Genomic DNA, 13,542 nt, shown 5'->3' on the forward strand with positions numbered 1-13,542 from the left:
CGAATGAAGGTGTTATATCGAATCAGAGATCACATGTTCTCATCTCTGGGCCGGAGCCCCACAGTATCAACTCCTTCCTCTTGACCGCATCCAACGTAGAGCAGCTCGAATTGTCGATGACCGTAGGCTTTCCGATAGGCTCGATCCTCTATCAGTGCGAAGTGACGTTGCGTCTCTTTGTATACTGTACAGAAACTACTATGGGGAGTGCTCTGAGGAATTGTTCCACCTACTACCAGCCACATAGTTCCACCACCGGACCACACGCCGTAAAAACCAGTTCCATCCGCACCATCTGGATGGTTGGCACTCCACCACTGTCCGCTTCACCCGCAACTTCCTTCCGCGTATGGTGGAAACTGTGGAACGATTTGCCACCTGCGGTGTTCCCGAACAACTACGACATTGGGGCCTTCAAGAAAAGAGCTTATTTGTCCATAAAAGGCCGGCAAAGTAGTGTTGCAAGTGTTTATGGGCGGTGGTGACCACTTACCATCAGTTGGCCCACCTGCCCCTTTGCTTGCTCTGACATAAAAAAAAAACACTTTCGGTGCGTCTGTAACGAACTTAATACTTTTAACTAAAAAGTCTGTGCTAATAGTAACTATATTATGTGTGTGAAAATGTCCTGAAATATTCATTTATTTATTTATTTTATTTATTTCATTTAACTTATTATGTTTTATTTAAAGTTTTTTCAAGTAGGTCGTCTATAATAATATAAGCGTATTTTATGTAAGTTATGGTGACTTTATTTATTTATCTGTATCATGTATCCACAATTTATATTTAATATATTATTTTTAATTCTATTTAACATGCAAAGCGGCTGACAATTTGGATGTCGGAAGGGTGACACTGAAAATCAGTGCTGAGGCGTTATGCCTCAGGTATCCTGAGTGGCATCCTTTTTTGATGATTTTATTATTATTTTGTTTTACTTTACTTTATTTTTCTTTTTTCTTATTTTTTAAACTTCGTGCTTTGTAATGTTTATTATGTACTTGTGAGTTGTGTGTGTTGAAATAAATGATTTGTTTCTTTCTTTCTTTCAAATGCGATTCGGCTCTATGATCATTGCTCACGCGTACCTACGTTATTGGACAAAATAAAGTAAAAATGTCATGTGTACCTATTCGCTGGGTGCGAAGTATTAGGTGGGGGTAACATAATCTATCGCAGCGCTCATGGTGGTCAAAAGTAGAAATAATGTAAGGTCTGTCATCAGATGTATCTGTCAATTGCAAAATGATTCTACATAAATACATTTTAATTTCATTATTTAATCGCATTAGTCCGCTAATATACATTACCAAACCAATTACCACTTTGATTATAAACACAATTACATTTAACACTAGTGACTACTTAAAACTTTAAAACCGTTTTGTAAGGTGGCAACGTAATAGATGTTTGCCTTATGATGAGAGCGTGAATTATTGAACTCTGCCCTTCTTTTGTTCTTAATTCTTCTACATTTCGGACATAGACCAGGCAATACCAACAACTTTCCTTTAATTTCAGTTTTTGGTTGGGATTTGATATCGTGAGTAACACTCACAAACCCGGTCTTCAAAACAATACTCATTTCGATCTGAAAACGATATTTAATTTATTACAAGCGATACAGGTACATTTAAATGTATTTACTGTTATTTAATAAAACCATTACAGTAACTTTTTCTTATGTTTTACTGTAAAACTACAACTATAAATCGATATTTTTTCACCAATATACGGCCTAAACGTCAATGTGACAGAGCCCACAAAGTTGTGGACGCTAGTTGGCGCTGTAATCGTGCACAGTCCCATTAAACGTATAAAAGTTATATGAATATTCCACGTATTCTGACAAACTGCGCGAAATTAATAAAATTTCGCTTTTTACGTGTCCATTTTTTTACACTTTGTTCATGTACATTAACATTATAAAAAGTTCTTAATTAAATGTTTGAAATGAAAAATTCGACGAATAATGTTTAAACTTTATTCGTTCTCTCTTTACACGTAAAATTATTTAACTACAAATATGACATAGTGTTTCCGAGTCCTCCGACGACACGCGACAGTCATCCTCAAATGTTTATGTGCGAAAGTTCCGCGGAAAGCCGAGGCAGGGGCGGCGGCAAAAGCGTCGTGTGCGTCGGATGCGGCGGGCGCGTGGCTGCGCGGCGCCGCGGGCGAAGGCTCGCAGGGCGACTCGAGAGGCGGCCGGCGAGCTGCACAGGTGCCCGAGCGGGCTGCGAGGTGTGAGTTGCGAGCGCGAGGCGCGACTCGCGAGCGGCGACCAGTTAGCAGTTAGCACGCAGCCGTGGTCGGAACAGGTCGTACCGCGCTGGCCCCGCCGCGCCGCGACATGACGCGCGAATACTCTCGAGTTCAGGAGTTCTACCTGCAGATGCACGAGCTGCAGCCGCCCCTGAGCTACCACCACTTCGACTTGCAGTGAGTGACCCGGGCATTCGTACCGCATATTTATTTTATTAACGCAATTACACAACTATTTAATGACCACTTCTCCTATTATTATTTGTTTTCATAATTCAATAAAAATATAACTCGATTGAAATTCATCGAAATTAATTAAATGCCTGGTCCTTCAAAAAAATAAAATTTATTTATTTTATTTAAAAAATAATGGAAAATTATTTTTTTTTCGAAAATGAGATACACTTTTTAAGCTTAAGCAGTTTTCCGTTAGACCGGTTCGACATCAAAGTTAAATAAACATTGCTGTTTTCGTTCGGTCGCAAATAGTTAAATTTACTTTCAAAACTTTTTTAAAGTAACTCATACTTACTTAATACCTAAACTTAAGAACAATATATCATGATTCGTGACTGATTTTATCTTAAATTTAATGATATTAAAATTCCGTAAAAGAAATATTTTGAAGTAACTAGGTACATGTACTAAAAATTTAGAAAGAATACAATCAATATCATCTTTGAAGATAATACCTAGAAGTAAGATTTTACCCTCAGTAGGTACATAATATTAAAGACAATATTTTGCGTTTTACAAGTGTTGTTTTGTTTGGATGCGACTGGAGTACATAATTAATGTGCGACATAATCTTCGTAATGTATTCAAGATGGTTTTTGTCGAAATTGCTCGAATATTTAATATTCCTACAAGAAACGTATAATTGTGTACCTACAGGTAATATAATATAAATTATAAACCTACTGTGGTGTGATAATATAAATAATGAGTTGCAATTACCTACATAGTTTATTCGCTCTTTTACTAGGTTTACCTACCTATAAGGAGTTTAAATAAACTATTTCTTAATATTTTGGCATAAGGTTTTGGCTTGTAGAGTCGTGACTTCTCATTAGAATGACTAATGTGAATATATCATGGGTGGATGCATTTTGCGTAAAACAACAATTGCTACCGAGCTTCCAAGGATGTTCCCCTGGCGATGTTTTCAATCATTATAAAGTTTGATATTATTAAAGAGATACTTATCTAATCCTATCGTACAGAGGTCATATTCTTGTTCCGTACCCAATGGATAAACAAACTTAAAAAAAATACGTGTGGCACTCGGGAACTGCCGCGGTAAAGCTATTGCATAGCATGCCTTCAAGCCACACCTCCGTGCCCGTCGGAGTGGGGAGCGTGAGGTTTTTTCGTTACGGAATTTCTGGATTCGGTCCCCGTGCTCAAGGCCCGCGATAGAAGCTATGCAATAGCTTAAAAAATATATTGCGCTTAAAAAAGAAAACGACAAAAAAGTAACTAACTCATAACGTAAAACGTAAAAAACTAACTTTACTCATAATGTAATTTCTCATTAAACACATTTGACCGCCATATTTTTTATGCTGGACATGCGCGAAGTCCCTCTATTAGAGAAGCAATACACAAAGAAGAAGAAGAAGTCGGTTAAAAAGACCGACAAATTGGAGTGAGGTCACTTTATATATATTTGTTTTATTCTCTTATTGATTGTCTTATTCTCAGCAAGTTGAAAATAGTTTATGATGATGGTTTTATTTAATATGGCGGATCTTGGGTTTGCCGCCACGTTGGATCAAGAATGACGGAACCTAGCTAACGTTTTCTATGGCTATTTTGAACCTGTATAAAAATTTTCGGCTCAATCGGCTAAAGATATTGGCTACAAAATTGAGTTGTAAGACTTCTTGGCAGGTTCAAAAATTAAACGGATAACCAATTTATTACATCGCTCTTTATTTTGTACGGAACCTCTGTTTTGTGAATCCGACTCGAGCTTGAGCGATTTTTGTATCTAATAAAAAGGTGAATAAAAAAACATAACGTTCAAGTTATTAAAACAATTTGAAAAAAAAACGTCATTTATAATTTTAATAGTAAGAACTAACATCTTTTCCATCGAAAATGAATTTACATAAACGTTTACCTGAATTTTACTATCAACCTGTGTTTTCCTACTTGCCATATAATTATACTAGCTTACCGCCCGCGGCTTCGCCCGCTTTCTCTAAAACGATTTGAGATTTAAACTATCCTATCTCTCAAGTGGGATCAAACTGCACATGGTGTGCGAATTTTATTATAATCGGTTAAGTGGTTTAGGAGTCCATTGAGGACATTGTGACACGAGATTTATATATATTAAGATGGTATCTCGATCTCGATCTTTAGATTTTGTGTAAATGTAAGATTATTTAAAACCAATTTTAAACACTACAAAACATCTCTTTAGTATACACCAAAACAGATTTACTTCGATTTATTTTTAATCTATTATGGCATACCTAATGAAAAACTAGTTGTTGGACCTATTTTAACCGACTTCAAAAAAAAAGGAGGAGGTTATCATTTCGGCCGGTATGTTTTTTTATGTATGTTTACCGATTACTCCTAGGTTTCCGAACCGATTTACGTGATTCTTTTTTTGTTCGATGCGGGATGGTGTCGAATTGGTCCCATAAAAATTTTATTCCCAGGCCCAGTAGTTTTTATTTTATGAGCATTTTTGTCTGTATTAGACTATGGTAGAAGCCTTTAAAAATAATAAAAAGATAAAAAAAATATGCATTTCCTGAGAACATTTACTATGGTAATGTTTATTTTTTTTACACAATATTTGGGACATAATAAAGTAAGTTTCCACCAATTTTTGTAGAAAAAAAATAAATTTTGAAGTAGATAAAAATAAAAAACGAAAAACATGGTTTTTTGAATTTTTCACCTAAATTTTGAGGTTATGTGAAAAAATTGTTAGTACAAAAGTTGTAGATTTTTTTATTACCTACAACTTTTCCATTGAACGTTTTTCCGTAGGACTTGTAGTTTTGTCGGAAATCGAGAGAAACCATTTTTTTCTCTTAAAAGCTCCCCCCTCCCACTTCCCGAACTCGGATTGACCGTAATTTATTTTTCGAATTTATTTTCATCATATTCCCCTCCTTTTCTAATGGGTTTCATCCGACTGCGACATTACCATGACATGGAGCTGATTTGATGATGGAATCGGAAGGCCATAGGAACTCAGTAAGATATTGACTCAACTTTATCGAGTTTGGGCTCGTTTGATTCGTGTTGAAAAATACACTAAAAAGTATTGAATAAAAATAACTGCCTTAAGCGTGTCCCAGACAGACGCGGCCTGCGGTGGCGGTGGCGGTGGCGGTCAGTTGGATGACTTGAAAGTTCTAGGAACGACATAGACAGACGCGGCCTGGACGCGGTCACAGCGCGGCTTACCGCGGCCGCAAGCCCCGCCCTGTCCGCCACCGCTTCTGTGTGAATGAGCGCGCGGACATGAGGCGGTCATTACGCGATCAGTTGTAAATTTTTGCAACAGGCCGCGTGTACCGCGTGAAATTATGCCTATAAACACTGAGTTGTTTATTCAAATAGTGCAAAATTACCCAGTTTTGTATGATACATCACATAAAGACTAAAAAAACAAAAGAATTAAAGACAAAATATGGGCAATAAAAGCAAGAAAACTTCGTACGATTGGCCATTACTAACGTCCACTTGCAGGTGAGACTCGAGAGCTAATGTGCCGCTGTAGGTTAGAATGACCGCCACCGCGGCCGCGGCAGTATATTGTTATCACGGTCAAGCAAGAAGGCAACAGCAGATCGCCACCGCAGGCCGCGTCTGTCTGGGACAGGCTTTAAAAACAACCGACTTCAAAAACGCAAAAGTAAAAATAAAATAGATTTGATATTATTAATTACTACATATTATGTAGATGTGCTATTTACTAAAAAGGTTTGATGTAGTAATTAATAATATCAAATCTATTTTATTTTTTACTTTTGCGTTTTTGTAGTCGGTTGTTTTTAACGCAGTTATTTTTATTCTAAATCATATCGAATTGTCTCTAAAGGCATCTAAACTCAATCAACGCCTTGCATCATTCAAAAAAAAATCAAGCCGTGTTGAAGTAGAAATGCATACCTACGTATTCAAATACATTTGATACCTATTCTTATTTTGAAAGGAAAATTAAAAAATTCGAGTATGCGAAACCTTATTAATATAACTATGAACAAATTGGTCTTCGCATTTATTGGGATAATTACTCTTAAAATTTGGAGATTCGGGTGGGCAGCTGGTCTATAGTAAAACAAACAGGAAAGGTTTGATGTAAGCAATAATACGGTACAGACATCACACGGTATTGACTGTGGTGACAGCTTATAAAGTTTTTGCAGCACCGCTAATCTTGTTTTAGCGACCATCAGACTAATTTCATTGAGTTTAGTCCAAATTTGTGGTTTTAGGCGTGCATTGATAATGATAGCTCAGGTTCCCATGTAAAATTATTAATTACAGATGTTTCTCTGTAATTTCATAGTAGAATCCATATCAACTATTTAGTTACCTGTGTCCTTAGCATGGATTCACTTACCTCATCCTATATTGATCCTGAGAAAGATGCCAAAGAACTATCATGGTAGTGGCATTGTTCGCTTCATTGTAGTAATTTGATTATTATTATTAATTTTCTCAATAGGTTCTCTCGACTATCGAAACTGAAATTTTCTTTACATAAAAACAAATACATATAGATGAATAGAGATATTTAAAAAAAATAGGTTACAGGGCATAATGGCCTGTCTGACTTCCTTTACAGTTGATTTAAAAAAATTTAAAACAATCATAATATTATAACTGTACCTACTTATATTTATTAAAGTCTATTTGAACACACATGTATCGAGTGGGTGGAATATCGCGCGCTAGAGCAACTTTTGTCATCGCAACTACTTTGTCTCGCGCATCAACTCATATTAGATAAGGAGGCGAAAAGGGGAATTTTCAGTAATACTCGAGCGTGGCAGTTTAAGATATGAGAGATACCTTAGACCTAATAGAACAACCTTGTTAACTATTTAGCTCTATAAGTAGTGACGCGCGCCTAGGATAGACGATCAGGTAAAAAAAAAATAGATAGTCTGAAATACTCGAGCACGTCAGATATGATATTGGGGGTTGATTTTAGTGATAAAAGACTAAATTTAACTAATCTGACAATAAGTCCTTGACGCCGCCGAATTGAGTATTTGAATAAAAAAAAAATTATTGATTTTTTTATGTATTTTAAAACCTTATTATTAATAATATTGATATTTAATGCAAAAAAACTCCAAAAATTTTTTTTTCTATTAATTATAAGCAATTAAAAATTGATGAAATTTAAATTAAAATTACGTGACTATAAACACGCCATGACTGGTCACCATAGATGTGTGACGTCAAAATGTTTTAGTTGTATACGTTTTTCTATCAACTGCAATGTGTGAAAACTAACATTATGACTTTTTTTTTTTTTTTTTGTAAGGTGTTTCTCAATGTTAGCCAGAAGGGCTTCTACATTTTAACGCGGACGCGGGGGTGAACTGAAGGTTCACCCTGGTAGCGACATGCACAAGGGCGTCCCCCCTTGACGGGGACCACGAACCTCGGCTTGAGCTGTCGCTTGAGTGGAGGAGGCCAGAAGGGCCCTAATCGGACGGGTAACATTATGACGTCACACGCGTCTGGGTGACGCTTCGGGAGTTGTCGGTGTGTCTTCGGTACTGGATTCAAAGACTAATTTTTATTTTGAAATAACTTTTGAATTATTGCAAAAAAAAATTTTAAAAAACAGTTTTGTTATAAAACTAATATACTATAATCTTTCCATTTAGCACAAAAAAAAATTTATTCAAATACTCAATTATAGGGTCGCGAACTTGTAAAAAAAAAGTTAATCCGGTATTCTCGAGCGCGATATTTTTTCTTTTTATTTTGAAGAATATAATCTAAAACTTACTAAAAATACAAAATCTGCTGGTTTCCGCATGACCGGAAGTCTAAAACCTTTATCCAAAAACCATTTTTGGTCTAATTAAGAGAACACACCAACATTTTTGTCAGATTAAGAAAATATGGTTTCAGGATACCGAGATAAACGTCCCCTATGAAAATCTGACGCGCTCGAGTATTTCAAAAGCCTAGCCCCACCACGCAAACCGGCAGATTAGTATACCGTTGTTATCAGAGGCACTTGGGGCATACGTAGTATGAATATCTGATGCGCTCGATAATGCCCAAGTAACTGTTTTTTTAACATTTTTGAAAATCCGTACTCGCCAAACCCACCGCTAAAATGGTTTTTACCATAGAAGCTTTTCTTTTTGAAATTATTTTATCTTTCGATTTTGATAAGTCTCAACGGCGCCGTTGAATTACGCCATTTAGCTACCTCGCCTCCCTATCTATATGGGCTAGTAAGAAAGTGCGCGCACGTAGCGACGCAACTCCCCATACAGCGTTGATGCGAGAGACAAAATAGTTTCGGAGACCAAAGTTGCTCTTGCGCGCTAGCTCTAAGATATCGTTTCTCGACAGGTATCCTATGTCATAAAGGTTTCCCGTCTAAATTGCATGTTTCTCGCTCCAGCACCTTATATCCGAAAGAGAATCAAAACATAGCGGGAATTATTGTGGCGGGATATTACGTGTTTTCGACTAATAGGCTTCACAATAAGGAACATGGATGGTACCTTTTATCGAGTGGTCGTATTGACGTCGGCGGGTGTCGCGCGGCGCTCCAGGTGTTTGGGTTGGCAGAGCGGAGCGCTATTGCAAGTGGGTGCACTCGGCTATTTCGAGCCGCAATCCGTGTTTTGTTTGGGGATTATTTCAACCTCAAGTGTTGTGTGGTCGGGGCTACTCGTTTGTTACTTACGTGAAAGGCGGGCCGAGTGTAGGAAGCGGAATTTTCCTAAAGGTATATTTTTACATGCTTTACAAGAAATTGTGTAAACATATTAAAGTGAAACTTTTATTACATCGTCTCAAACTTTTTGGTCTGTGTAGCGCATGTCGCGTGTATCGCGGCTGCCGAGTAGGTATACCTACTCGGCACGCGACATGCGCTACACAAAGCAGTGTTCGGAACCGTTCGAACAGTTTCACTTTTACCGTGGTTTCATAAAACCACACAACATTTTTTTTTTATTCTTAGAATTATTATCTGTCTTATCTTTATTTTTTATTTATGTATTATCCAAGAAATTTAATAATAACGTTCATTACTACATATTTTATGAACTACGACTAATTTTACAGATAAACGCAATTAACCATATTAACTGTTATTTATATGTAATTGTTTGTTTGTAAAGTTTTCATGTCATAATAATTGAATTAACATACTTAATTTTCTGCTCCATTACGTTTTTAAAACTGATGCATAATATATAACATTCAATCAAATGGAATTTGTTTGTAATTGAGTTATACATAATATTGCTTTATAAATAAATAAAATATTAATTAAACTGAAATGTATCAATACAAGAATAATTGTTAATTATATTTGATATCCATACTCCATATCCAATTGCAGAGACGTAGCTGTTTTTGACCAAGGCTGGCGGAGGCTTTTATACAAGTCCTCATTTTTTATTTCAAATGCTATTGTTTTATCAGTTACCCTCAGATATATAATATTTACCTTTTAAGGGTTCCAAACCTCAAAAGGAAAAAAATCACTTTGTTGTCCGTCTGTCTGTCAACATTGTTTTTCTCAGGAACGTGTGGATATCTAGGTTCCAGTCAACAGAGTATTGAAATTGGGTTAAAACAGATAAAGGAAAAATTGCTAAAAACAAATTTTAAAGTTACAATATAATAAAAAATACGTTTGTTCGGAGCCCTCGTTGCACGACTGCGACTCAAACTTGGCCGGTTTTTTTTTATATTTAAAGTGCTGTAAATAGAATTGGAAATTATGAATTAAATGTGAGTAACATTTATTTGTGAAATGATTTTATATTTGAGTAACATTAGTTACTTATCTGTGAAATGATTTTCGCTGCTACCATAATTGTATAGCTGCTTTTGTATTAAATCTTAATGCTTCCAATATACGCAGTATTAACCCGGAATATTGTGCGTGGATAACGACTGCTAATGAGTTGGGCTTGGAATGCACACATTATGATATAGTTATGCGTACAGGAGCCTCTTGTTGTCCGCCTGGGGGGCGAAGTATCGGATTAACGCACGGCGGTCGGGGCAACTATCGCTTCATTCCCTATTAAACCAATGTATGCCCTATGCATAACTAATAATAATTTGGCTGTTCTTAATTATTTTTGACGTTTGGAAATGATTGATCAACCAGCACACAGAATAGCTTCTTGGTTGCTTTTCAATGTTGTTACCGACCTTTGACTATGCAAATGGCTTCTAAAAAAGTGAATTGAACTGTAAGGTTATGTAGTTAGATTTAGAAAATAATATTGCATGCCAAACGGATGACATATTTGTTTTAATTATATTTGTTCAGTGATAACTTTGGTACCTATCGATAATGCGATAATTATGAAATTGATAGATAAGGCATAAGGTAATTATAGCAACTTATATTTGTAAATTCACACCGGAGTAGTCGGCTTCTAGACTGACATAATATTTTAGAGGTTGTCCATGCGTTCAGTGAGACCTCCACTCTGCGTCGACAATTCATTGGCAAATATCAACCGCGGCCGAGCAGCGAGCTACACAAAGCGGGCGCGTTACATCAAAGCGCACCTTGCAGTCCGGTTAATCATCTCTGTTGTGATCGGGTTAATTTCCCGCAGTTGCAGGAAAACACTGATGTCTGATATTTGAGACGTGTTCGATGTCAGTGCACGCAGATCGCCGCCCGGGGAGGGGGCGGGGGGGGACGCGGTCAGTTAATCTGAGCTGGTCGCAACATGCGTCCGTTTTAATTAAGTCTTGCTTAAACCCTAGCCCCATTTGGTCGCCGTAATGCACCAAATACCTCGTATTTATGTTCCTGTGCATTATTGGCTCTACTTCATAAGTCTAATGATCAGAACGTGAAAGGTTCGCTCGCGTACTTCTCAAAAAAGATATTGCCATGTAATGGACGCAGTTACTAGGTACCTTTAAACCAAAATTGTTCAAATAATACGTGGCTTACATCATAAAGGACTAGAAGTAGTATAACAGATAATTATTATGTTGCTGTCTACTTGTGAAGTATGCACTATCATCACTACATCTCTCGTATGCCAATGCTCTCCGTCTGGTACGACCGAGCCTCCGACGTAATTCGGTCGGGATGGCTACTTCAAAGAGCATTTACTTACCTGTCTTTGCTTTTAATGATTTGTTTGTATAAATGTTACCGGAAATGTATGAAATCAAGGAATTGTATACAATTCCTAGGAAATGTGTACAATTCCGATACCATTTAGGAAATGTATAAAATATTGTTTAAAAAACTATTTAATGCATGCATATCCTAGGAAATGTATAATCTTCCAAGGAATTGTATTCCAAGGAATTGTATACAATTCCTATATCGTATTAGGAAATGTGTAAAGTAAATGCTTTCTGTAATAAAACACGTAGTTATTTTTTTATTGTAGCTCTTATTGATACAATCGGGTAACAGTCATACCGTAAACTTGTAATAATATGATGTTCATATTATTATATTACTAATTAACATTTTAAAAATCAACTATGTATCTAACTTTTAACGTAAATATCACAAAATCAACTATTTATTATATATTTGGCGCAGTCGGATTGTACAATCCGCCGTATTACATTACGGCTAGCTGTTTTAATATGCCGAAAATTCGTCTTTTTCTAAAATTCTACAAAAAGACGGTCGTGAGCCAACGGAGACCCACTTCGTGGGGCTCCTATTTCTGTGTAGTTTTAAAAAACACGAACCTAACCTAACCCACCCCCTTATCCAAACCAAAAATTTCTGATTACGAATTATCGGCATTGTTACTACAAAATGCCGACCGTTTGTAAACGGTCAGATTATATACAACTTGCCTACGACATATCAATATCTTAAATGTTTTACATTTCCGATAGCTATTTAGGAAATGTATAGATTTCCTAGGAAATGTGTATAAAATAATTTATTTCACACATTTCCGTACGATTTTAGGAATTGTATACATTTCCTAGGAATTGTATACAATGACGGATTACATACATTTCCTGTAACATAAATATAAACTATGCGCAAGATAAACTGATAGGGACTAGGCTAAATAACATCGGTTTTCTCTAAGCTTTGAAAGTTAATTTTGTAGCTCATGCTCTGCTCCATGCAACGGTTTGCTGAACGCTTAATTTACTATGTTATGTTACATTTCAAGACAAGAATTCCTTTTTGTTTAGCTATTATTATACGCTTTATTTTCTTGCTATGTGTCCTAATTACTGTGGTTACACAATACACATTAGCACTAATTTTATCAGTTATGTTCTTGTTGCTTCACAAAGATATATATTTAAATATTTCAGTATATTTTAATAATAATAATAATAAATATTTTTTCATATGTATTCTCTCTTACAAAGAGATTTTAATTAAAATACGAATAAGTTTCCCGAATTCGACTTATCACAGTAAAATGTTATTAATACCGTAAAGGATACAATATATTATTATGTCAATAATAATGAATATGCATTAAAACGAAATTCGGCTTCAGTACGGCTACGGCTGGCTGCTTGATTTGATTTCTACGGAACTGAAATGGTTGATTATTATTTATTGATAGACATACATATGTTGGTGGAGTATTTATTGATAGACATATTTCGATGGTAAGTATGGAAGTAAGCCAGTAAGCTAATTGTGTGTGAAACAAGCAGGGGTTTACGCGCGGTTGGCTTGAGGCGCATCCCGGAAGATAGCGCAGTAGAGGAGGTAAGGAGATGTAATCTATTCCATAGCTGCTTAGGATACCCAATTGGGCGGACTTGAAAGCGGTTAAATAGTTCGTATGCACCTACTGCGACTTAATATGACTGGTCTCTGCATAAAAAGTGCCTTTTGTTTTTGACAAGTATCGATGAAAATATAAAAGAAAATTAGCTTAACGCCCGCGGCTTCGCCCGCCTTCTCTAAAACGATTTGAGATTTAAACTATCCTATCTCTCAAGTTAGATCGAACTGCACATGGTATGCGAATTTTATTATAATCGGTTAAGTGGTTTAGGTTGGTGTCCATTGAGGACAAACATTGTGACACGAGATTTATATAT

General features: G+C 36.2%; 1 protein-coding gene across 7 annotated transcripts in view; it reads left to right on the plus strand.

Annotated features, from left to right (window-relative positions):
* The window catches only part of LOC123705614 (protein cycle), an 81,500-nt gene that overhangs the window by 36,630 nt on the left and 31,328 nt on the right, over positions 1–13,542 (plus strand). The window contains exon 1 of one of the 7 annotated variants that reach the window (XM_045654488.1): positions 2,136–2,445. The exons of 3 other annotated variants lie outside the window; for them this stretch is intronic. In XM_045654488.1, the coding sequence (XP_045510444.1) occupies positions 2,357–2,445 (89 nt within the window). In that variant the 5' untranslated portion in view covers positions 2,136–2,356. Of the gene's footprint in view, positions 1–2,135; positions 2,446–13,542 lie in introns of those variants that run through there. 3 more of the 7 variants (XM_045654489.1, XM_045654487.1, XM_045654493.1) reach the window with 3 other exon arrangements.

Source organism: Colias croceus, chromosome Z (genome assembly GCF_905220415.1).
Source record: "Colias croceus chromosome Z, ilColCroc2.1".
In the NCBI taxonomy this organism is placed as follows: Eukaryota; Metazoa; Arthropoda; class Insecta; order Lepidoptera; family Pieridae; genus Colias; species Colias croceus.